At 48.6% G+C, this 24,043-nt stretch overlaps 1 protein-coding gene across 2 annotated transcripts; it reads right to left on the minus strand.

Moving 5' to 3' along the window:
* Positions 1-1,747: 1,747 nt before the first annotated feature.
* LOC129326170 (spondin-2-like) lies at positions 1,748-17,712 on the minus strand. 2 transcript variants are annotated; one of them, XM_054974333.1, is made up of 7 exons: positions 17,624-17,712; positions 16,113-16,175; positions 15,234-15,466; positions 14,686-14,909; positions 13,918-14,109; positions 2,655-2,829; positions 1,748-2,092 (listed from the first exon to the last, which is right to left on the minus strand). In XM_054974333.1, exons 3-7 carry the CDS (start codon positions 15,454-15,456, stop codon positions 1,914-1,916), a joined length of 993 nt encoding a protein of 330 aa, XP_054830308.1. In that variant the 5' UTR covers positions 15,457-15,466; positions 16,113-16,175; positions 17,624-17,712; the 3' UTR covers positions 1,748-1,913. The 2 variants fall into 2 exon arrangements, with proteins under 2 accessions (XP_054830308.1, XP_054830309.1); XM_054974334.1 differs by lacking the exon at positions 17,624-17,712 and adding an exon at positions 17,305-17,364.
* Positions 17,713-24,043: the final 6,331 nt, after the last annotated feature.

The following is a 24,043-nucleotide window of genomic DNA, read 5'->3' on the forward strand; positions in this document are numbered from 1 at the left end:
TTTGATTGCAGATACAATCTTCAATGCAGAAGATTTTGAAGATTAAAATCCAGTTGAAACCAGATACTTTTTTGTTGGGAATGATGGACAGTCAGTCAGAAAGAAGCTTTGAAACTTTGTTTTTATATTTAATCATGGCAGCAAGAGTACTGTATGCACAAAAATGGAAAACTCCAACATTGCCTACAATGGAGGAATGGTGGAGAAAAGTTTTAGCGTTTGTGTCAATGGCAAAAGTTACTTCACTAATCAGAGAAAAGACATTATCTACATTTTTGTTGAATGGAAACCGTTTATAGACTTTTTACATGAAATAGATAACAATGATTTGATATCTGGATTTAGGGATTAAGAATCATGAATAATAGAAAAAAAGAGGGCTCTTATGTTTAAAATAGAATAAGTATGACTTTGAAAATGATATATATTTGTTGCAGAGAAAATCAGAACTCAATTCATATTTTAGTTTTGGTCTTTCTCTTTTTCTTATCCTTTTAAACTGTATTTTTCCTTTATTATTACTAGCTACTTGTCTTGTTTGTTATTCTGTGTTTATATGTATTGTATTTTATGTTTTTATGTATTAATATATTGTCGAAGGCTTTCATGGCCGGAGAACATTAGTTGTTGTAGATTTTCCGGGCTGTACGGCCGTGGTCTTGGCATTGTAGTTCCTGACGTTTGCCAGCAGCTGTGACTGGCATCTGTGACTGGCATATTTATATGTATTGTTAGTTTGGTTTTTTCTAATGTTGTGTTGTTTTATCTTTTATGTTTACTGTTTATAGCTTTTATGTTTACTCTTTATAGCTTAAATACAGAAAAATTATCACAGGAATCTTGTACTGGGGAGTGGGATGGCAGCCCCCAGAGCAGTCTCTCTCCGTTTCCGCAGGCTGTCGTTCCACTCTGGGGGCCGCCATCATCCCGGGACCAGAGTATGGCTCGTGAGGTCCACCCCATGTTCTCCTCTCACCTTCTCAATGTGGTGATGTGTTTCAATGGAGCTGCTGGAAGTCGGGCATTCCTCGGTCCCATCGCATCCAATGGTCCTCCCAGTCTCCCCAATAGTTTCCATGGGCAGTTCCATCAGTCATTACAGAACCCTCCCCTGCTCACCTCTAAGGAGATGCCTCTCCGTGGCCTTGGGGCGCTGCTTCTGAGTGCCGGGTCCCACCGTCTTTCTGATCCCACTTTTCAAGGAGAGGGAGCATGTTTCGGAGAGCGGTGGCAGCAGAGAGGGCAGGATTTGCAAGTGCACGACACTTCAGCAGCCAGCCTGGCCCTTGTTGGAAATGGGGCTTGGGAGAGCAACAGCGCAGATACTCTGTCTGCACCTTCAGTGTTGCCCCTCCCCCCACGGAGCAGGGCTCCTCTCAGGGCAAGGGCCTCTGTCAAGGTGCGGCGTGTCCGGTCGTGGAAGTCTCTCTGCCCTGTCCACCCACTCTCTGCACGGCAGGGGAGTACCATTGGCAGCTGGCAACAGAAGACAAAGCCCAGCCTGTGGAATGGCCATGCCTTCCCCTGCCACTCACAGCACTGTCCCCTGCAGCCATGCTCCAATTGGCAGATTCTGCTGGTGTGGCTGGGGCAAAATAATTAAGAGACACAGTAGGTATATATACCTTTCAAAATTACACTGGCTAGTTCTTGGAATTGTGGTTATGCATGCGACTGAAAACCAGACTACAATTTTTTTCCACATTTTCTACCACTAGAGGGCACTGCAGGCGTTCACAGTGAAAGATGGTTTTACTTGTAGATTGCAAACATAATTCAGTATCAAATTATGTGATGCTTTTCATCAAAATATTACAAATATTTTAAACTCTAAAACATATTATTGACATAAAATAGATTAACTAAAGATGTCTGACATTTAAATTATCTCAATAACATTTTAAAAAGCTATCTCAGATACAGTTGTCCGGCTCACATTCTGTTTCTTCATTCAAGTTCGGACAGGGTGTTCCATTGTTGGCAGGATGGAGATGTATGTAGCGAGTTCTGCTTTTCATTCCCAAATGTCCGCACGTGCCTCGACAAAGGCCCCAGGAGGACCAGAGAGATGTTTCACAGTCCAAGGGAGTTTCTGCAATCCAGAGGCATTTTTCAGACAAATAGAACTTTTCAAGTGGGGGCTTGATGGGGTCATCTTGTTTTCCTGTTTCCCCATGTCCTTTTCCCCTTCCCTGCCCCATAGCCTCTCCCCCCCCCTTCCCTGCTCCCTTCTCTCCTTCACGCTCACCTTTGTCTGTCCCCATTTTCATCTTTCCCCCTTCCTCCCCCAACAGCCTCTTCCTTATGGCCCAGTTACATGGTGCCTGCTGAGCCAGGCCCAGTTCTATGGTGGAGAACCTCTAAGGACTTGTGTGTGTGAGGGGGGGGGTGCTTCACTTTCTCCTGTATCGCCTTCCTCACACTATTTCCTCTTTCCCTCCTCCTGTCAGCCTCCATATACTCACCTTTCCCTAGGCCCTTGTCTCCTTTGAACCCACTAAACAACTTACCTTTTATCTCCTGTCCCTCTTCATCTATATGACTAATTTACTTCATTTATATACTGCTTTTCTTCAATCAATGGGCTTAGACTAGAGTAACTCTTCTTAGGGTTGCACTGAAAATGTGCTACTTTATCAAAATACTTTACTCACCTGAGATTGTATCTTCTATTTCATTATCTACTGGAGTCATATTGGACTGAGGAACAGGAAAACCCAATTTGCTTCTTTTAAGTTTTATCATGGTTACTCGAGCAATAGGTGGTAAATTTTTAAGTTTGGGATAATAAAACGAGTTTGCTGGGTGACTTGGAGAAGAACAAGTGATCTGCAAATTAAAGCATACAAAAGACATCAACCCGATGTCATATATCTGTGAGCTACCTGCCAGTAACTGAGAGGGCATTTGGTTGAAGTATTTGCTATGCCTGTTGGTGATGATGGTTAATTCATGACTTACGAAGCTCCAGCTCTGGAGTTTTGTCAACAAATGGCTTTGGAACACACAATTCCACTCAGTTTCCAAAAACTTAGAGTTGCCGCACTATGTCTCTATCAGTACTTTCCTAACACTAACCCCACGTGCACGAGAGGCTGGCAAGCAGGGCCCAAAGAAGTAGAGCTGGGGGGGGTGGGGGGTGGAAATGACCACGGTGCTTAAAGGTGGAAATGACCACGGTGCTTAAAGGCTCTAAAAGTGCCAGAGATCCTCATTTTGTAGGTTTTCATGATAGAAAAGGGAGGGAAAGATTGGGGGAACAGCTGGAAACCAAGAGGATGGAAATAATTGGAGCCACTTTGCACGGATGGAAAACAATGTCTCTGAACAGCCCAAAAGTCTGGGATGCAGCTACCTGCTCTTTCCCCCAGGAAATGGCAAAGTATCTCCTTCTGCTGTGCACAACTCACAGAGACAGCAGGACCTAGAAATCCACTGACATGGGTGGACAAGAATGTAGTCCCTCTTTTCCAGGAAAGTTGTGGGGAATGAGAAAGGCAGTGAGCAGTGAGGAGCTTCTCAGAGGTTTAGTTTTCAAAATTTCCCTGCTTCTGGGTTTGCCTTTCCTTCCCTTCAACCTGGATTGTTATTTTCCAGCATCCAATCTGGTGAGTAACCTCATGGGTTCAGGTAACCCAGACCAAGACCACACGCCATTTAAAGTTTTTCCAACCTATCTACCACTGTTGGTGTGCATGTATGAAAACCAGAAAAGCAGTATTGAATGCAATTTTTTCTAGTTTGTGAATCAGTGGGTGCCCATGCAGGACAAAGTTGCTTTTCAATTTTCCTGTGTTTTGCAATGCAAATGTGATTTTGGCTATGCATGGTCATTAGTCAGTTCTGTTTTGATACAAGCATGTTAAAAACTATATTTCTGTTTCTCACTCATGAATAGACATGGGCGGGCATGAACAGTATTACGAATGCAAAAAAGCCACAAACAGCCCATTTGTTGGTTCACAAACAAGCTCTTTGTGAGACCCCATTCTAGACCCCATTGGTCGTCGCAAGCCTCGTTCGTTGCGTTCATCCGCTGTTCGTGAAGCCAGACACTCGGGCGCCTTCAATCAATTCCCTTGGCAACTGAGACAGGAACTGCCTGAACTCTGTCTGCACTCCTTCTGTCGCCCTGGAAACCCCAATCTAAGCCCAACTTAGCTTGATGGGCAGGTCTTCCTTTCAAGTGTGGAGCTCCAAATTGGTTACAATTGGTTACATGAGAGCAGACACCAGGGGGGGGGAGGGGGGGTGTTCTGCGGCCATGGGAACCCCAATTTCATCCCTGCAAACCCTGTTAGGCAGTTCTGACTACCAACCGCAGACCTCTTGCGTTGCTCTATGGGACCTCTGGTTATAAAAAGCACTGTGGTCCCTGGCTGGCTTTCACTTTCAGCAGGCAGTGGAGTGGGAGAGAGCTGTTGCTGGCCTTTTGGGAGAGAGACTGGGAGAGTGCATTGGAGCTGGGATTTTTTTGTGTGGTAGGATAGAGATCTATCCCCTTGGGTTCCAGGGCTGCTGCCAGGTTCTGGGGCTAAGCTCAGTGGGCACCTTAGCTGAGGGTTCACACTGATTATTATTATTATCAGTGCCTGATCTGGTCAGGTTTCTGGGAGTGCTGGGCTAGGGCTCTACCCCTTCCCTCTAGTTCCAGGGCTGCTGCCAGGCCCTGGGGCCAAGCTTAGTGGGTGCCTGAGGGCCCACATTATTATTAGTGCCTGATCCTGTCAGGTATCTAGGAGTGCTGAGCTAGGGCTCTAGCCCCTTCCCTCTGGTTCCAGGGCTGCTGCCAGGCCCTGCTGCCAAGCTCAGTGGGCACCTTGGCTGAGGGCTCACATTATTATTAATGCCTGATCTGGTCAGGTTTCTGGGAGTGCTGGGCTAGGGCTCTACCCCCTCGCATTGGTTCCAGGGCTGCTGCCAGGCCCTGCTGCCAAGCTCAGTGGGCACCTTGGCTGAGGGCTCACAGTGTTCTCTCCTTTTCTTTCCTCCTTAATTCTTGTTTGCTGGCACAATGAGGCTTCAGGCAGGGGCCAAGGGTGGTCGTGGGAGGAAGTGCAAAGATTGTCCCGGTTGCCCCATGGGAAGCAGTACTGGGCAGGGTTCTGGGGCAGCAGAGACTCCTGCTCCCCAAAAATCACCTGTGGGGGCTGTGGAGGAGGCTGAAGAGCTCTTGGCACCAGGGGAAGAGGAACTCTTTAAACTGTTTGAGGAGGATGAGGGCGAGGGATCTGTGGAGGAATTTTTGGGGTTCAATGAAACATCCATCGCATCCCCATCCTAAACTCCCAGTGCTGTCCGTGCCTGCAGTCCACCCCTCACTACATCTTCCATTGACAGCTCCATGATGCAGCCAATAACGCCACGTCCTCCTTCCCCTGGAACAGTTAGTGGGCCACGGTTCAAACTCTCTGTATGGAGGCACTTTTGGGCCCTTCCGAATGACCCCCGTGTAGTGCAGTGCCGTGTCTGTGATGGCCTGGTGTGCAGGGGCAATGACCCAAAGCACCTGTCATTGACAGTCCTGACTAGACTCCTGAAGAGGCACCACCTGAGCCTGTGGTCTCCATCCTTGGCCAGCGAAACATCCAGCGGGGAGAGACAGAGGGCTACCAACTCCTCTGAGCCAGGATCAGTGGGAGGGTCACTGGAATCCATCCCAGGCAAGAAGCCTTGTCCTAAGGGTGCTGCTGGTGGGAGCAGAACGGTCAGGCAGACTGCCCTTGGGGAGGTTTTTCCATCAGGGTCGGGGATAGTGCCGTTGAAAAGGGTAAGGGCAAGGGCTCAGGAGGCGGGTGTTCGTGTTGTGGCAGAGAGGATTGCCCTGCAAGGATTCCCCCTATCCGTCGTGGAGGGTGTGGGCTTCCAAAGGCTGCTTCAGCACTTTGCCCCATGGTTCTCCATGCCATCACGGTGCATTGTTGGGCATCGAGTCCTGCCTGCCCTCTACCAGTCTGTGCGAGACATGGTGCTCAGGGAGCTGTTGGCCGCCAAAGGCCGTACTGTACACTTCACAGCCAACCTCTGGAGTGGCTGTCATCATTGCTACTTTGCCATCACTGCCCACTGGTGGGAACCAGAGGACCTGTGCCACCCCAGTCCAGGAAAAGATGCCATGCTTGACACCGGGCTACAGGGTAGTTCACCTCCAGGCCTGAGGGGTGGACGATGTCCATAATGGGAAGAACATCAGCACCACCGTAAAAGGCTGCACTGAGGGAGTGGGCAGCCAGGGGGGAAGGGTTTGTCCGTGGCTTCATGGTGACAGACACGGGAAACAACATGATGGCAGCCCTGAAAGAGGCATCCCTCCTGGGTCTGGTGTGCATGGTGTACAAGCTACAGCTGGTGATGAGGGACGTGCTTGGGCTGGGGAGCAAGCCAAGGGACATCTGGGACAATGGAACCTTGTGGACGCGCAATCTGCTGGAGAGCTGCCGGCGCATCGCTTCCGACTTCTCCCGCAACATCAACTCTTCCCGTGAGCTGTTCCAGAGGCAGGGGGAGGGGACCCTGAGCACCAACTCTTCCAGGACCTGCCCACCCGCTGGAACTCCACCTATGACATGGTATGTCATCTGGTGGAGCAGAAGGCCCGTTGAAGGCCCGTTGCAGGACGTCCTGTCATCTAGGGACGTTCTGAGGAGGGGAGAGGAGCTGAGACTCAGATCCATGGAATGGAGAGTCCTTGGCCAGATCTCCCGGATGCTGAAACCCTCTAAGGAGGCCACCGAGCTCCTGTGCTTGTATGAGGCCAGCCTGGGTCAGGTCATCCCCCTGATCCACGGGCTCGACCAGTTCCTGGCCAAGGAGCTCAAGTACGAGAAAAAGCTGCTCCCCAGGGTCTGGGACTTTGTGTGGAGGATGCAGGCATGTGTGGCCGAGCGCATGCATCCTCTGCGTCACGAGGTGCCGTACCAAATGGCCTCCCTCTGTGACCGCCGGATCAGGGGCAGCATCGCCATGCGGGTGGGTGTGATGCAGTGCTAGAAAAAAGAGCTCCACACAGCAGTGCTCCATTTCCAGAAAGAGAAGGCAGGATGGAGGGAACCGGGCAGGGGCGAGGGGCAGGTGGCGGAGGAGGAGGAGCGGGGGGAGGTGATAAGGGAGCCACGGCAGAAGAGACCCACCCACATGGCCCCACTTGATCTCTGGGCCTTGTTGGTGGACTGTGTGGTTCGCCGCAGCACAGTGGGCACGTCTCTCGCAGTGGAGGACTCGGCGGGGGCTATGGTGCGAGAGTACCTGGCAGAGCCCACTGAGCCCCCCCACTCCAACCCCTTGGAGTATTGGGTGAGTAAATCTGCCATATGGCCGGACCTGTCCATTGTGGCAACCAACATCCTGTCCTGCCCTCCCACCAGTGTGCAGAGCGACCTGGTGTTCTGCCACCTGGGAGACCTCGTCTATCCCCACTGCACACGTCTGCACTCGGACCTGGTGGGCACGTTGACCTTCATCAAGGTCAGCCTCAACCTACTTGGGTATCCCTCGACCTACCTGGGCTCAGAGCCACCCCAAGTCTACTGTGGTTCTAGGCCAAGCTCTAGCCCCCCTCAGTTCTCAGGGCTGCTTTCATGGCTGATAATCCTTTGTCCTCCTCTCCCAGACAAGTGCCCGTTCCCTCTTTCAACCTCTCCCTCTCTGGATGGCACCAATATGACCCTTCCCCACAACTTGTCCTGCCCATCACGTCCTCTCCCTGACAAGTTCCCGGACGGTCCCACTTTCAACCTCTACCTCTCTGGATGGCACCAATATGACTCTTCCCCACAACTTGTCCTATCCATCACATCCTCTCTTTGACAAATTCCCAGTCCCTCTTTCAACTTCGCCCCCTCTGGATGGAACCAGTATGACCCTTCCCAATGACCTCTCCTGTCCTGCCCATCCCGTTCTTTCCGCAAAGGCAGGAAGGTGGGTGATGTCAGCTGCTGCCACCTTTGGACATGAGGGACTACCACAGCACTGCTGCCGCCTTTCGGCCTTCCCGTTCCCGCTCCACAATGTGGCTGTAACAACCCTTTGTCCTCCTCTCCCTGACAAGGTCCTGGACATTTCCTCTTTCAACCTCTCCCCCTCTGGATGGAACCAATATGACCCTTCCCAATGACTTCTCCTGTCCTGCCCATCCTGTCCTTTCCACAAAGGCAGGAAGGTGGCTGAGGCTGACAACAGCCTCCACTAAGTCACAGGAGGGGCAGACAAGCCTCTCTCGGAGCAGTCTGCATAATGCTTCATGGTGGATGTTGAGGTCTTCCTTCCCGGTCCTTCTCCGCAACGTGGCTGGTAACCCTTTCTCCTCCTCACCCTATCAAACTCCCGGTCCTTCTTTGGACCTCTCCCTCTCTGGAACCACTCAGACCCCTCCCAATGGCCTCTCGTGTCCATCCCGTCCTTTCCACGAAGGCAGGTGGGTGATGTCAGCTGCGGTGGCTTCCGGGCATGAGGAACAGCTCAGCTGCTGTTGCACATGCAATTGTGCAGTACTGTGGCCCCTGTCAACGGCACTGGCTGTCCCCTCTAGGTGGGGGGAATGGGTCATGCCACAACCAGTCACATCCTTTCCATGAAGGCAGGAAGGTGGGTGATGTTCACTGCCACCGCTGACAAAATCGGTGGGTTTCTCGGCTCATGGCTCGCAATTGTTGGGGGCTTCCCGGTCCTGCAGTGCAATGCGGCCAGGAAGCCTTTGTCCTCATCTCCCTGACAAGTTCCCTAAAGGTCCCTCTTTCAACCTCTCCCTCTCTGGAACCTCTCAGACCCCTCCCAATGACCTCTCCTGTCCTGCTCATCCCGTCCTTTCTGTGAAGGCAGGAAGGTGGGTCATGTCAGCTGCCGCCGCTGCCCCACAACTCAATGGGTTTCTTGGCTCATGGTTTGCCAATGAAGGAGTCTTCCCAGTCCTGCCCCTTGATGCAGCTGGCAACCCTTTGCCCCCCTCTCCCTGACAAGGTCCCCGTCCCTCTTTCAACCTCTCCCTCTCTGGATGGTGCCCAAATGACCCTTCCCCACGACTTGTCGTGCCTATTGCGTCCGCTCCCTGACAGGTTCCCAGACACTCCCTCTTTCATCCTCACCCTCTGTGTATGGAACCAATACGACACTTCCCAACGACCTCTCCTGTCCTGCCCATCCCGTCCTTTCTGCAAAGGCAGGAAGGTGGTTTATGTCAGCTGCTGCCGCTCAAGCAGCCGCTCAAAAGCTGTTGCTGATATGGTTATGCCACTTGGTGCCCCCCATTCCATGGCACCTGCTGTCCCCTCTGAGCAGGGGGGAATGGGTCCCTCCCACTCTTTCCGTAAAGGCAGGAAGGTGGGTGCTGTCTACTGTTGCTGCTGCTTTTGGGCACGAGGGGCAGCTCAGGAGCTGTTACACATGTGGTTGTTCCACACAGTGCCCCCTATCAACGGCACTGGCTGCCCCTTCTGAGCAGGGGGCAATGGGTCCCTCAACTCCCACCCTTTCCATGAGGGCAGGAAGGTGGGTGATGCTGGCAGCGGCCTGCCTGTAGTGCCTGCACAGGTAAGCAGATTCCGTGGAACTGCCGTCTTCTGTAGGATGCGCTGAATAGACTGCCATGTCTGTGATGGAAGGCCAGTAGGTGATGCAGGGGGCAGCCCACAGTTCCCCAGGTGGGCACCTACCTGTCTGCTCACAATCCCCTTTCCTAGGGGATGGGGGGATTGTGACGGGGATTTCTGTGATGGGGGGAAGACATCTTCCACTGCCTCCACAGCCAGCACGTGAGCCTCCGCTTCTACATGTTAGGGGCGGGCGCCACCTCCCACCCTTGGTTCTTTCCTTCCAACTTTCTAATGAAGGGATAACGCAGATATTTATGCAATCCACACATCTCCCCAATATGCCCGTACACAGTACGGGCGTATACAGAGGGCATATTGTCAATCCAATACAGGTATTCAATGTATCCATGCATCCCTCAATCCTATACAACGATCCACACAGCTATACACCTGTCTATTGAGAAACCTGTCTGTCCCATGTAGTATTATTATTATTTATTATATTAGATTTTTAGTCCACCCTTCCCACCAGGTGGGCTCAGGGCGGAGTACAACATTTCAATTTACATAAATAACAGTTAAAAACATATAAAACATTATACAAATAACATTAAAACAACTTTATACAATACAGCTTCTCTTTGGATGGCGACGATAAAATACTGCTTTTCAAGCCCTGGCTCATATGCGGGGTGGTGGACAGATCTTTAGTGTTGCCAGTGGGGGCCCAACCTAGCCTCCACCATATGCCTTGCGGAACATCTCTGTCTTACAGGCCCAGCGGAAAGATGCTAAATCCTACCGGACCCTGGTTTCCTCAGACAGAGAGTGGTACCTAATGTCCAATGCTCCATGCCCAGCCAATATGTTTGGGCAGCAACAGCCTCTGCACCATGCGAGGTGTGGACAACAGCATTGGCCCCAATGCCATGATGTCCCCATCTGGTGGACGTATGCTGGTGTCTCTGACCCACCAGGGTGTGTGTTTGTGTGTGCAAGGCCTCCGCGTATGCCATCATGTCTTGCTGGAGGGTTTTCTTTGCAGGCTGTTGCTGGGTCATTTGGTTATGTGGTGGCTGCTGACATGACCGACCGTTATACCTTGGCAGAAAGTAGCCTCTGGGAGGCCTGGTGGGAAAGCACATGGGGGGTGCCGCCGGTGAGCGGCCACATACCTCACCCCCTAGAGGGGAGGCAGCCCGCCACCGCCTCCCCCAGCCCGTCAGGCCCTGCGGCCACCGACATCACCCATCATTATACCTTGGTGGAAAGTAGCCTCTGGGAGGCCTGGTGGGTGGGCACATGGGGGTGCCGCCAGCAAGTGACCAACCCCCCTGTCCCCTAGAGAGGAGGTGGCCCACCACTGCCTCCCCCAGCTCACCATGCCCGGCGGCCGCTGACCTCACCCACCTTCCGTCCTTGGTGGAAATTAGCCTCTGGGAGGCCTGGTGGGCAGTCACATGGGGGGTGCCACTGGTGAGCAGTCTAGGGGAGGCAGCCCGCCACCACCTCCCCCAGCCCACCAGGCCTGGCGGCCGCCAACCTAACCCACGTTCCAGACTTGGCGGAAAGTAGCCTCTGGGAGGCCTGTCAGGTGGACACATGGGGGGTACTGCTGGCAAGCAGCCACACCCCCTGCCCCCTAGAGGGGAGGTGGCCCACCTCCACCTCCCCCAGCCCACCAGTCCCAGTGGCCGCCGATATCACTCACTGTTATACCTTGGTGGAAAGTAGCCTCTGGGAGGCCTGGTGGACGGGCACATGGGGGTGCCACTGGTGAGCAGCCTAGGGGAGGCAGCTTGTCACCGCCTCCCCCAGCCCACCAGGCCTGGCAGCCACCAACCTAACCCACCTTCCAGCCTTGGCAGAAAGTAGCCTCTGGGAGGCCTGGCAGGTGGGCACATGGGGGTACCACTGGCAAATGGCCACACCCCCTGCTCCCTAGAGGAGAGGTGGTCCACCTCCGCCTCCCCCAGCCCACCAGGCCCGGTGGCTGCCTACATGACCCACATTAATGCCTTGGCGGAAAGTAGCCTCAGGGAGGCCTGGTGGCTGGGCACATGGGGGGTGCTGCTGGTGAGGGGCCAAACCCCCACCCCCTAGACAGCCCGCCTTCGAGTCTACCACTTGTACACAGGGCCACAGTCAATTGTGTCAAATGGGAGTTTGCTGGGGGCGTTGAATTTGGGAATGTATAACTCCAAGATCCGTATTTAAATCTTAACCGAACTTGGGTGATGGCTGGAGGAGAGCCTGCTGAACACTCCCTGTGAATATGGGCTCTCTAAGTCGAACGGGAGCCGTTCTGGCCCCCACAAACAACGAACAATGAACATGTTCGTTAACAGGACATGTTCATTACTGTTCATCTGTTCGTGTTCGTCATTGGCAATGAACAACGAACAACGTGTTCGTTTCCTCCCCCCCCCCCGTTCGTGCCCATGTCTAGCCATGAATATCAATAGCTAGAGAAGAGCTGGAAATGAATTAAAGTGGCATGTGTGAATTTGGTTCTCATTTGAGACAATGCAATGTTTATATTGTATTTTATAGCATTTTATTGCTGTTTTATATATTTATGAGAAATACATGTCTATGATATTGTAACCCACCCGGAACATGCTTGTGGAGAGGGCAGCATGAAAATCTAATAACTCAGTTAATCAAATCAAAATTAACTTGAGCTCATATGACCACTTTCACATGTGCAAAATGAAGACAGAGCATTATTTGACAAAATAAACACTCCATCAACAATGTACAAAAAGGAAGAAGCCCTTTCAGATGTTAAATTTCAGTGCTTCAATTGGAAGAGATGAGAGTATGTATGGGGCAAGGCACATATTTTCAATGTGCATAGGGCTTCAGTATTCACAAACAGGTTCCTTCAAAACTATGGGGTTCTGTTTGCATGTATTGAAGCTGTAAACTCATGGAAAATTTGTTGCACCGTTCACACAAAATGACAACCACCTGTATCAGGAAGATCACATGTAGCACACACACCTATTACAAACTGAAACGGAGCTCCTGAAAGGACTTCAAAACGTGACTTAATAGAGATAAACCATTATCCTGCCTATCAGAGTTGTTGCAGAATAGCAGTAGGTTGAATTCTACTCTTTCAATGCATGTATGTTTACAGAACAGCAGTTCTAAAATCTGTTTTTCACATTTTCTTTTAACCTTAGTATAGCACTGTTCATTGAATGTCTTATGCTGTGTGAGGGCTTTGCTTTTATTGTGTAATTCGCATTGAGTCTCTGAGAGAAAGGTGGGCTACAAATAAATAAATTTTTAAAAATCACTGACTCAGACCATACAGTATCAGGGTAATATACTCAATTCCATTAAGATTCTAGCAGTTATGTTTTGAACTAATTGCAGTTTCCAAACAGTTTTCAAAGGCAGCCCTCAAAAAGTGCACTGCAATGATCTATAATGTGTAAGGGGGTACTTCCCTGGAGATGAGCTATCGCCCATAGCACATGGAGGGGTTTCAGTCCGCACTGGCTGTGATTTCTGTAAGAGGCTGGAGCGCTGTCCTGTTTTCGCATGGGCAGATACAGCTGTGGAGAGTTTATGCATGGTGGGGGATGCAGCCACAGGGAGCATCACAGCTGAACAATTGTGGTCTGTGTGCACGGGGTTTTATGGAAGTGTGAGTGGGTCCCAGTGGGCTCCATGCACACCAGCCCCTATTTGACCTGGAGGGCCTGCACAAGCCTGTCTTGTGTGGTAGGTTCACACTGCTGGGCACTAATGACTGTAGGCAGGAATGTAGCAAGTTCATGTGCAGTGGCAGTGGGAAAGTTGGGCTTAGACATAGGAAGGGAGGAAGCGAACGGCCACAGTCCAGATTCCAGCACCAAACTTGGCAGAAAAGCCAACTCAGCTTCTTATTAAGAGTTCAGATCGCTTATTCAGACGGTTATTCAAAATGTCACCTAACACAGTCAAGTAGCAAACTTTTTTTTTTACAATTCACAAATAGATCTGAGTCAGAACTTTTTCTCCAGATGTATTTCCTTTAACTGAAAATTCCCAGTAATTTTAATTGAAACACAAGCCTAGACAGAGTTTCACTCTTCAAAGCCCACTGATTTCCATGGGCTTTGAGGGGTATAATTCTCTTTAGGATTGCACTGTTAAACACCCACTTAGAAACCTGGCTGCTTCTGGGGTGAGGAGGGAGGGGACTCCGTGTTCAGGCAAACTGGGACGTGTTCGGTTGAGCTTCGTGCACTAGAGGAAGACAGAAGTGGGAGGCGGCGTGTGTGGGTGCAGTGGCCAACGTGGTGCGAGCGCCTGCCTTTTCTCTCTGCTAGAACCAATCGCACAGCCACATTGCAGTTTAATGAAGTGGGAGGACAGCAGACGCTGGGCTTACCTCTGTAACAGGCTCCTGTGGGATAGTAGCAAAGTTGGGTGAGGAAAATGTGAAGCCGCTGTCAGTCCCAGCATCGTGTGGGGAAAGCTCCAACAAGACTTGCTCCTTCCAGTGATCTTTTTCGCACAGGTTTAAGCTGTCAATGCCCACAAACCAGTCAGGGCTGGGCACAATTCTTACTGCAAAAGAAACCTAGGGTTTTTTAAACAAAACCTTGTTTCAAAAAGTTGATCAAGACTGGCTTTGCCTTGTCTGGTTATTGTATCACAGATCTTGATGTAAATAAGCCAATGCGCCAGTGAGCCTAGAAGTCTACATGCTTGTGACAAAATAACCTACTTTAAATTTGGTAGCCTTTAGGTAAGATACTTCACGTACTGATAGCTTTGATGACCCACTGTTTTCCATACAGTAGGCGTTTTAATTTTGCTATCATTGGTTTTAGCTGCTGGTTTTAGTAATTTGTTTAATTCATTATTAATATCTATGTGTTAAATTGGGGAAGGCAATGGCAAACCACCCCGTAAAAAGTCTGCCAAGAAAACGTCGTGATGCGACATCCCCCCCATGGGGCAGTAATGACTCGGTGCTTGCACAGGGGACTACCTTTACCTTTTCAAAAATTGTTTCTAATCTCTTGTGAGCCACCTTGGGAGGGGCATACTTTACAGCATGGAAGGGTGAGATTAAAATAAAATAAGAATATACATGGTTTACAAATGCATCTACTCTTATATACAACAGAACAAAGTGCGGTTCCCTACTTACAAGGGGGTGTCTTGAATGCACCTCAAATTCGGTGGAGGCTTGACCGGTACCAGAGGAAACCGCAGGAGCAGAGAAGATTCCATGGACACTTTGGATTTTTTCTCCAGCTGCTTCTATTTCCTTCATTAATGTCCATGTTTCACCTCTTTCAGCAAGGTCACGCATACCATTGCTGGCAAACTCGTTGTTTTTCCACATGTTGTAGTCAGAACTATGGACCACGCCTGGACAAGGGAAGACATTGAGATATTTGAGAGTCTGGTTTGAATTTGCTTCATGATTTAATAGATGCTGTTTCTGTCCTTTCTTGCAGCTGAAGTGAGACAATCTTTGTTTAGAACTACAGAGTCTACTGTTTACTAGAACTGCAGTAAATTGAAAACAGAAGCTAAATGAAGGCACAGCTTTCAAATGTTATACAGATACTGCATCTTCTATCTCTTAGTTCTGTGACTTTTGATTCAACTCAACTACAAAGAATTCAGAAAAGAGGTCGGAAGGGCTTTCAGAGCGCTAACTTGCCTTTGAGCTGCGTAAGAGCCACTTACCCAAAAGCGGAGACCACTGCGCTGGAGGCCTATACAGCGGGTACTGCTTAGGGAACGCTACTTGGCTCCATTTCCCTGTGAAGACGATGCTGTACTTTGCGAGTTCTTCTGCTGTACAAACTGAATCATCATCAAGAGGCAGACAACTGACACAGCCCAGAACCGTTAAAAGTAGAGTCGTGGTAACTTTGTAGGCGCTGGAGAGAAGTCTCAAGTTTTCCATTTCCTTGCCCCTGGTGGAAAAAGAGTCACGTTAGCCTTTTTTATACAAGTAAATGCCTGAATTCTGAGCCTCAAGACAGCACATGACTGGCATCCCATGCTGCTTTTAAGAACGTATTTATAAAACTTCAGATCAGCTTTTATGCAGCTTCATTTAAATTTGTAATCTCCCAGAAAACGCTTCAGATCAAAGAGGGAAACATGCTTCTAGTAATGTGTTTTCAGAGACTGATTTCTTCTTTGTTTTCAGTCTCTATTAGAATTGCATATTGACCTAATTATGTCAGTAAATGTTTCACTGCAAAACACGAATGGTATGTTTATGCTTTTAAAAATTAAATAGTGCAGTATTTTACTGAGAGACATAATTTCTCTCAAATTTCAATTGCAAAAGATATTTTATGGTGTAACATTAGAATTCAATCTAGTACATTGCAAATTTAATTCATCATTAACTGTCATATTGCATAATATAGGACTTAGAAAATCATTACAATGCATCAAAATAATAGAAATGCAGACTTAGATTATTGTTTCAAACAGTAAATTGAAACATTGTTTTGCATTGCTTTAAGAAACAGGGATTTCAAAAAAATTGCAGTTCTAACTAGTGTACAGTACATTTGCAATACATTCACAGATTTCATAATTACTCACTGATGTTTCCTCAGGAGCCCTTACAAGTCAAGAGCGCTGGTCTTTTCTCGCAGCTGAGCTGCTCTGCAAGAGAAGAGAACAGGAGTCTGGATATTTATGCCTAAAGAAGTTCCCTTTGGTCTAATGTTGATCGCATCCTTTAGAATCTCCAAGTGGGCTGAAGTGCATTTTGCCTCTGACTTTTCCTCTGTTTATGAGAATTAGTCCTATGCCCGTTGCATTAAAGAAAACTATTAAAACCGTGGTGCTGACCAGACAAAGCATGACTTTAAGAAGCCTAATTAAGAGACCTTTCTGCAATCCGTTCAAGGTTTCTGATGACCGTACCGTTCTTGTTCTCATGCCCCTAAGCTAGGAAGCAACAGCACAACACAAAACCTTTTTCATGCAGTGTTTTATATGAGAAGCATATTTTTGGTAAGTTTTATTGTCTGACAGATGGCTTTTCCAAGTATTTGCTGAAAGCACTCCCCACTAATGCCCCAGCTGTATATGCCTGAGTTAGGAAATGAAAACAGAAAATGCCGAAAGGAAAATACAGCTTTTGAAAGAAATACAAACACAGTTTCAAAAAAAACAGTGGTATGTATACATCTAAATTACTATATACCATCAAATGGATGAGACATCGTGGTTTATTTAGAAACTGTGGATCTGGAACATTTCTCTATGGTTATTAAAGTAATAACAAAAATAATGTATAGAATCTGGAGATTATCTCTATACATACAGAGTATTATCTACCTCCAGGAAATGTTTTCCCAGTGATGTGGAATTCACAGTATAGTCACCCAGGGCTAGATCATGTAATTAAACACCTTGCCACCCATACATCAGGGCTAAGATGTTTTTATAATTGAAAAAAAGCTAAATACTTGACATCTGAAGATTTAGCAGAAGGATTTCATGCTTGCATCTCTTCCCTCCAAACATTTTTCATTTGCATAGACATTTTGACACGACACTTTCTGTATCAGATATTCAGATTATCTTGAAGATTTTAAAGAAGAAGCTATACATTTGTACGTATTTATAGTATCATGAAATAATTTACATCTCGTCTTAAGGATTTTCATGAGCACATTGGAGAATGGACTGACAAAAGCTATGCTGTTAAATACAGAACTCTGTATGGACAAAAGTAACTTAATTCACAACAAATGTTCTATTTATTTAGTTCTATTAAACATACCAATCAAGATGGCTTACAACATAAAAATCAGGATTAAAACATTTTAAAAGTAGTATAATACAAAAGCTAAGAAAGCTACAACCCCAGCAGCATTACACACTCAAAATAGTCATAAAACAATAATAAGAAAGAAGTCAATCTATGTGAGTATAAAGTAAAAACAACAAATCCAAACAGAATCCTCCAGGAAAATGGAATGAAAAAATTAGTTCTTAATAAGTCTCAAGAAAACCAGAAGTTAAAGGAATATGACATATCTCCTGAGGCAGCAAATTCCAATGTGTGGAGGACACAGCTGAGAATGCCAAGACATACCAACCTCATCTCTGTCCAGGCAGGAATGCAGAGCAGAGCCCCAGACCAGCGGTGAATCTCAGGCCATGGACAGCTCATGTGGGTGGAGGCATTCCCTGCTTAGGGCTGTAAATCTGAGCTGGGTCCAGCGCACTAGTCATTTCCCTGGTATTGTATGATCTCCTCAGCAGATCTCAGTCAAGACTCTTACAGCCATGTCTTGTTCTCATTGACATTTCCACAGCCAGTACATGGAATGCTTTATCATCATGCACTCTGGATGGTTCCAAGGCCTCTACGACGTGGCCAAGTCAGCTTCTTTTCCAGGAACATCCTCACTTAACAAACTGGCCCAAGCTGGTAAAACGCACTTCTGGACACTTCATCATCTGCCCCTGAAAGCAACCATGACAGTTCCTGGAGGGCTCCCAGGCTGCAAATTTGATCCTTCCGGGGAAGTGCAATCCTAGATAGAACTGGCTGCAGACCTAATGCCAGATCAGCTTTACCGCCAACCAACAGCATTTCCATCCTGTCTTTATTAAGCTTCAGCTTGTTTTAATACCCAGACGTCATTGCTTCCCTGTAGTTATATGGAGGGGGGGGAGTTGCATATTAATGGTGCTGTTCCATGTTTTCAGCTGACCTCTCCCTGCAGCTTCATAAAGATGTTCAGTACCATGGAAGATAAAGTGGAACCTGGCAGCCAGAGGCCTACAGTAGAACTCAGGCCGTGTTCATTCACAAGACAGAACAGTCAGGCTTCCACACAGATTGAGGGCACGAGACAAAATCCCTGAAGCAAATGGAATAATCTCTCTCTGAGGTACACATAGACTGACTGAACTCTCTTCCTCAGCTCTCTGACTGAAAACTACAGTTCATTCCACCCTTCGCAGGGTACAGCTACTGACCAGTCGCAGCAGAAATAAAATAGAAACTATTTACATGGCAAAACGCTACATGTCCCCTGCACCTTTCTTACCCCCACAGCCCTTGTCACAGGGAGATTGTCCACCTGTGACTGGGAGTGTGCACCCTTTAAAAAACTGTAATAATTTTGGATCTAGATTTCAGGCAGGGCACCGGTTTCATTATCCCAAATTTTCGGGGGTGGCATTACCAGTTCAGGATTTTGTTTCAGGAATTTTAGGACCATTAATTCAAGGATCAAACACTGCTTTTTTTTAACCAGTAGCAACTACCAGGCAACTTGCTACCACTCGACTTGTGTGACTTACCTAGGACTGGCTGCTTGCTACTGTTCAACAGCAGCCACCCTACAAAATCCAGTGGGTGTAGTGGTTAGAGTTTTAGACTAGGATCTGGAAGACCCAGGTTCAAATCACCACTCTGCTGTGGAAGCTCACTGGGTGCCTTTGATCCAGTCACACGCTCTCAGCCTAACTCACTACACAGGGTTGTTGTGAGGATAAACCGGAGGAGAGAATTGTGTGAGCTGCTCTGAGTCCTCATTGTTAGGGGTGTGCAAGCCAAAAATTTTCGGCTATAGCCGAAAGTAGAAAGCCGAAAGAAGATTCTCTATCGTTAAAGCCGAAAGCCGAAACAAGAATCTCTTTCGGCTTTCGGCTTTCGGGATTCTTTCGGCATTATTTCGGCATTCTTTCGGCTTTTTTATGGGAAAATGCCTCCGTCTTCCAGGACGCCTGGAGGAGGCATTTTCCCACCGAATAAGCCCAAAATTGGTGGGGACCTTCCTCTAACCCTTCTCTAACAACCACCCAAGTTTCAGACAGATTGGACTTTGGGGGGCCATGTTATGGCCCCCCAAAGCAGGTCCCCCCATCCTCCCATAAGAAAGCGAAGGAGCAGCATATTGTTAGCATGCTGCTGCTCATCTTTCTTCATTATTTCCTATGGGGAAAAAATGAAGAGGCAGGCTTCCTTTGCCAGGGGTGGCATTTTGCATGCAAAATGCCCCCCAGCCCTCAGGGGCCCTTCTCCCACCCCTCCTCCCACCCCCCACCAAGGCTCAGACTGCTCCCACTTGGGGGGGCCATTTCATGGCCTCCCCAAGTAGGTGCTCTTTTCTCTACCACTGACAGCTGGGGAAGGCTTGTCTTGCCAGGGGTGGCATTTTGCATGCAAAATGCCCCCCAGCCCTCTGGGGCCCTTCTCCCACCCTTCCTCCCACCCCCCACCAAGGCTCAGACTGCTCCCACTTGGGGGGGCATTTCATGGCCTCCCCAAGTAGGTCCTCTCAGCCCCTAAAGTCCACCCCTTACAGCCCCACACAAACCCAATTCCCCCCAGCTGCCACACACAGACCCAAATCCCCACATTAGCCCCTCACAGACCCAAATCCACCCCCACCTGCCCCACACCCATAACCCCAGGAACAGGCTGGCAAAGGCCAGCCCTCTCCCTTTGTTCCCTATGCTGGGAACTTCTAAACTCTCTTTCCCTGGGCAATTCTGCACAGCCCAGGGGTGCCACAATGGTGGGCACACTTCTGAGTGCCAGCTGGTCCCTGTGAAAGAGCACCTGAACCACAGACACCCTCCCTCAAATTCCCCCACCACCTACAGAGATGGCTGGCCAGCCAGCCCCATTGTTCCCTATGATGGGAACCAACTGCACAACAAAGAATAAAACAAGAACAACACAAAATAAAGTTTTAAATTTTTTTTCTCCCTTCCAAAGTACAAGTAGGCAAAGCATTATGACACATTACACCAGCAGTCCCCCACACGAAAAATTAAAACAAAACTCACTTAACATCAGAGAATCACAAAACATGATTCCTGTCAAAAACACTTTATTTCTTGAACAGCTTTAGGTTACACAGCAGGGGGGAACACCAAAGGGCATGGCAGCACTATCTTACACAAAAATAACACAACTCACTTAACATCAGAGAATCACAAAAGCACAATTCCTGTCAAAAACACTTTATTTCTTGAACAGCTTTAGGTTACACAGCAGGGGGGGGGACACCAAAGGGCATGGAAGCACTATCTTACACAAAAATAACACAACTCACTTCACATTAAAGAATCACCCCAAAAAATTGCTGTCAAAAGCACTTTATTTCTGTAACTGCTTTAGGTTACACAGTAGGAAGGCACCACAGAGCAGGAAAGCAGTGTACTACACAAAAATAACACAACTCACTTCACATCAGAGAATCACACAAACACAATTGCTGTCAAAAACGGTGAAGTGGGTTGTATTATTTTTTGTAGTACATTGCTATCATGCCCTGTTGTGCCCTCCTACTGTGTAACCTAAAGCTGTTCAAGAAATAAAGAGTTTTTGCCAGGAATTGTGTTTTTGTGATTCTCTGATGTTAAGTGAGTTGTGTTATTTTTGTGTAAGATAGTGCTGTCATGCCCTTTGGTGTTCCCCCCTGCTGTGTAACCTAAAGCTGTTCAAGAAATAAAGTGTTTTTGACAGGAATTGTGCTTTGTGATTCTCTGATGTTAAGTGAGTTGTGTTATTTTTGTGTAAGATAGTGCTGCCATGCCCTTTGGTGTTCCCCCCTGCTGTGTAACCTAAAGCTGTTCAAGAAATAAAGTGTTTTTGACAGGAATCGTGCTTTGTGATTCTCTGATGTTAAGTGAGTTGTGTTATTTTTCTGTGTGGGGGACTGCTGGGCCGTTTCCAGATGGCTTACCTTCTGCCGCTCCATGCCGCAACGTTGCGGCTCATGCTGGGGGAAATGCAAAATATCGCGTTTTCTCGTGCGAGTTTTGCGCAACGTCGCACAAAACTCGCACGATATTTTGCATTCGCCCCAGGACGAGCCGCGACGTTGCGGCATGGAGCGGCAGAAGGTAAGCCATCTGGAAACGGCCCTGGTGTAATGTGTCATAATGCTTTGCCTACTTGTACTTTGGAAGGGAGAAAAAAAAATTTAAAACTTTATTTTGTGTTGTTCTTGTTTTATTCTTTGTTGTGCAGTTGGTTCCCATCATAGGGAACAATGGGGCTGGCTGGCCAGCCATCTCTGTAGGTGGTGGGGGAATTTGAGGGAGGGTGTCTGTGGTTCAGGTGCTCTTTCACAGGGACCAGCTGGCACTCAGAAGTGTGCCCACCATTGTGGCACCCCTGGGCTGTGCAGAATTGCCCAGGGAAAGAGAGTTTAGAAGTTCCCAGCATAGGGAACAAAGGGAGAGGGCTGGCCTTTGCCAGCCTGTTCCTGGGGTTATGGGTGTGGGGCAGGTGGGGGTGGATTTGGGTCTGTGAAGGGCTAATGTGGGGATTTGGGTCTGTGTGTGGCAGCTGGGGGGGAATTGGGTTTGTGTGGGGCTGTAAGGGGTGGACTTTAGGGGCTGAGAGGACCTACTTGGGGAGGCCATGAAATGCCCCCCCAAGTGGGAGCAGTCTGAGCCTGGGTGGGGGGTGGGGGGAAGGGTGGGAGAAGGGCCCCTGAGGGCTTGGGGGCAATTTGCATGCAAAATGCCACCCCTGGCAACACAAGCCTCCCCCAGCTGTCAGTGGTAGAGATTAGAGCACCTACTTGGGGAGGCCATGAAATGCCCCCCCCCAAGTGGGAGCAGGCTGAGCCTTGGTGGGGAGTGGGAGGAGGGGTGGGAGAAGGGCCCCTGAGGGTGAGGGGGCATTTTGCATGCAAAATGCCACCCCTGGCAAAGGAAGCCTGCTTCTTCATTTTTTCCCCATAGGAAATAATGAAGAAGATGAGTAGCAGCATGCTAACAATATGCTGCTCCTTCGCTTTCTTATGGGAGGATGGGGGGACCTGCTTTGGGGGGCCATAACATGGCCCCCCAAAGTCCAATCTGTCTGAAACTTGGGTGGTTGTTAGAGAAGGGTTAGAGGAAGGTCCCCACCAATTTTGGGCTTATTCGGTGGGAAAATGCCTCCCCCAGACGTCCGGGAAGACGGAGGCATTTTCCCATTGAAAAGCCGAAAGAAAGCCGAAAGAATCCCGAAACGTTTCGGCTTTTTTCTTTCGGCTACCCGAAACGTTTCGGCATTCCCCGAAACGTTTCGGCATTCCCCGAAAGAAGCCGAAACACTTTTGTTTCGGCATTCTTTCGGCATTCTGAATGCCGAAACGCACATCCCTACACATTGTAGAGAAAGGTGGTGTATAGATGTATTAAGCAGATAATAAATATAGCTGAAGAAATAAAAGGAAGGTTTGTCAGTGGGTGGGAAGGAGAGCGGGAATTGGAGAAAAGGGAGAGGCTAAGGGGCTTTCAGGGAAGCGGAAAGAGGAAATAATAACGAGGGCGAGGAAAATAAGAGGTCCCCTACCAGTCCTTGTGGGTCCCCTGCTTGTAGCATCTGATTTGACAGTCCCACGGAATAAGGCATCCCCAGCTGTCCTTGTCTCCATCATTTCCTATGAGGAAAACTGCCATGCTTCCTCCAGTTAAAAAGAAGCCAATAGCCAAACAGAACCAGTACTAGATATGAGAATCCAAACAGAACCAAGACCGACTTGGCAAGACAGAGACACAAACGCAAAGGTCGCTTTCCCAATGCCTGGGACAGCGAGAGGGAGCCCTCATCTCTCTTTTCTCTGCAAAAGGCAGACCCAAAATGATTTACAAAAAAACATGCAAAAGACAATCCAGTTTCACAATTACTACTTTCCATAGTCAAACTAAATCACAAGGCAGGACAGAGGACAACGGCTCTGCCCTTGATGGGAACATTCTCTGTCCCAGGCAGGCAGACGTGTTCCTCAGGGCTGAAACCTCATTAGAAATCCACCCCAAGGAACAGTAAGATCACTTTTGATTCATTGTAGGTGCTTTTATGGGTTTGGTATGCTTTCTTTTAAAATTCATCACAGTATTATTCATTATTTTCAATACTTTTCTAGCATCTTGGGTTCAAAACAGATTTCTTGGTTTTCCAAATAATTCAGAATTCAGTCCCAATATCAATGCCAAATTGGATTTTCCCACCTGGTTTCTTTTGTGAGTTCCCTACATGACAGAGGAGAGTCCCCTCCATTTCCCCAAACAGACCAAGAGCTTGAAGACACAAGTAGCCATGTGATGCCCCCCCCCCCGCTCACTTTCAAAGTCGAGGCTTGGAGGGTGGAGAGTGGTCAGTTGCCCTTCAAGAAGCCACACAGTACAAGAGGAGCTGCTGTGCAGCAAGAGACAGGCCTGTCCCTCCATCTCGTTCTGGGCCCAGAGGCTGAAAGGATCTGTGTTACACAACTCAAAGGCAAGGTAACCCCGCACCATGACCTGTGCCTGATCCTCTCTCCCTGGGCCTCACTTTCCCAATGTGGCCAGCTGCCTGCTTGGCGGATTGTGACCCCGCACCATGACCTGTGCCTGATCCTCTCCCCTGGGCCTCACTTTCCCAATGTGGCCAGCTGCCTGCTTGTTGGCTTGTAACCCCGCACCATGACCTGTGCCTGATCCTCTCCCCTGGGCCTCACTTTCCCACTGTGGCCAGCTGCCTGCTTGGTGGCTTGTAACCCCGCACCATGACC

Source organism: Eublepharis macularius, chromosome 3 (genome assembly GCF_028583425.1).
Source record: "Eublepharis macularius isolate TG4126 chromosome 3, MPM_Emac_v1.0, whole genome shotgun sequence".
Taxonomy (NCBI): Eukaryota; Metazoa; Chordata; class Lepidosauria; order Squamata; family Eublepharidae; genus Eublepharis; species Eublepharis macularius.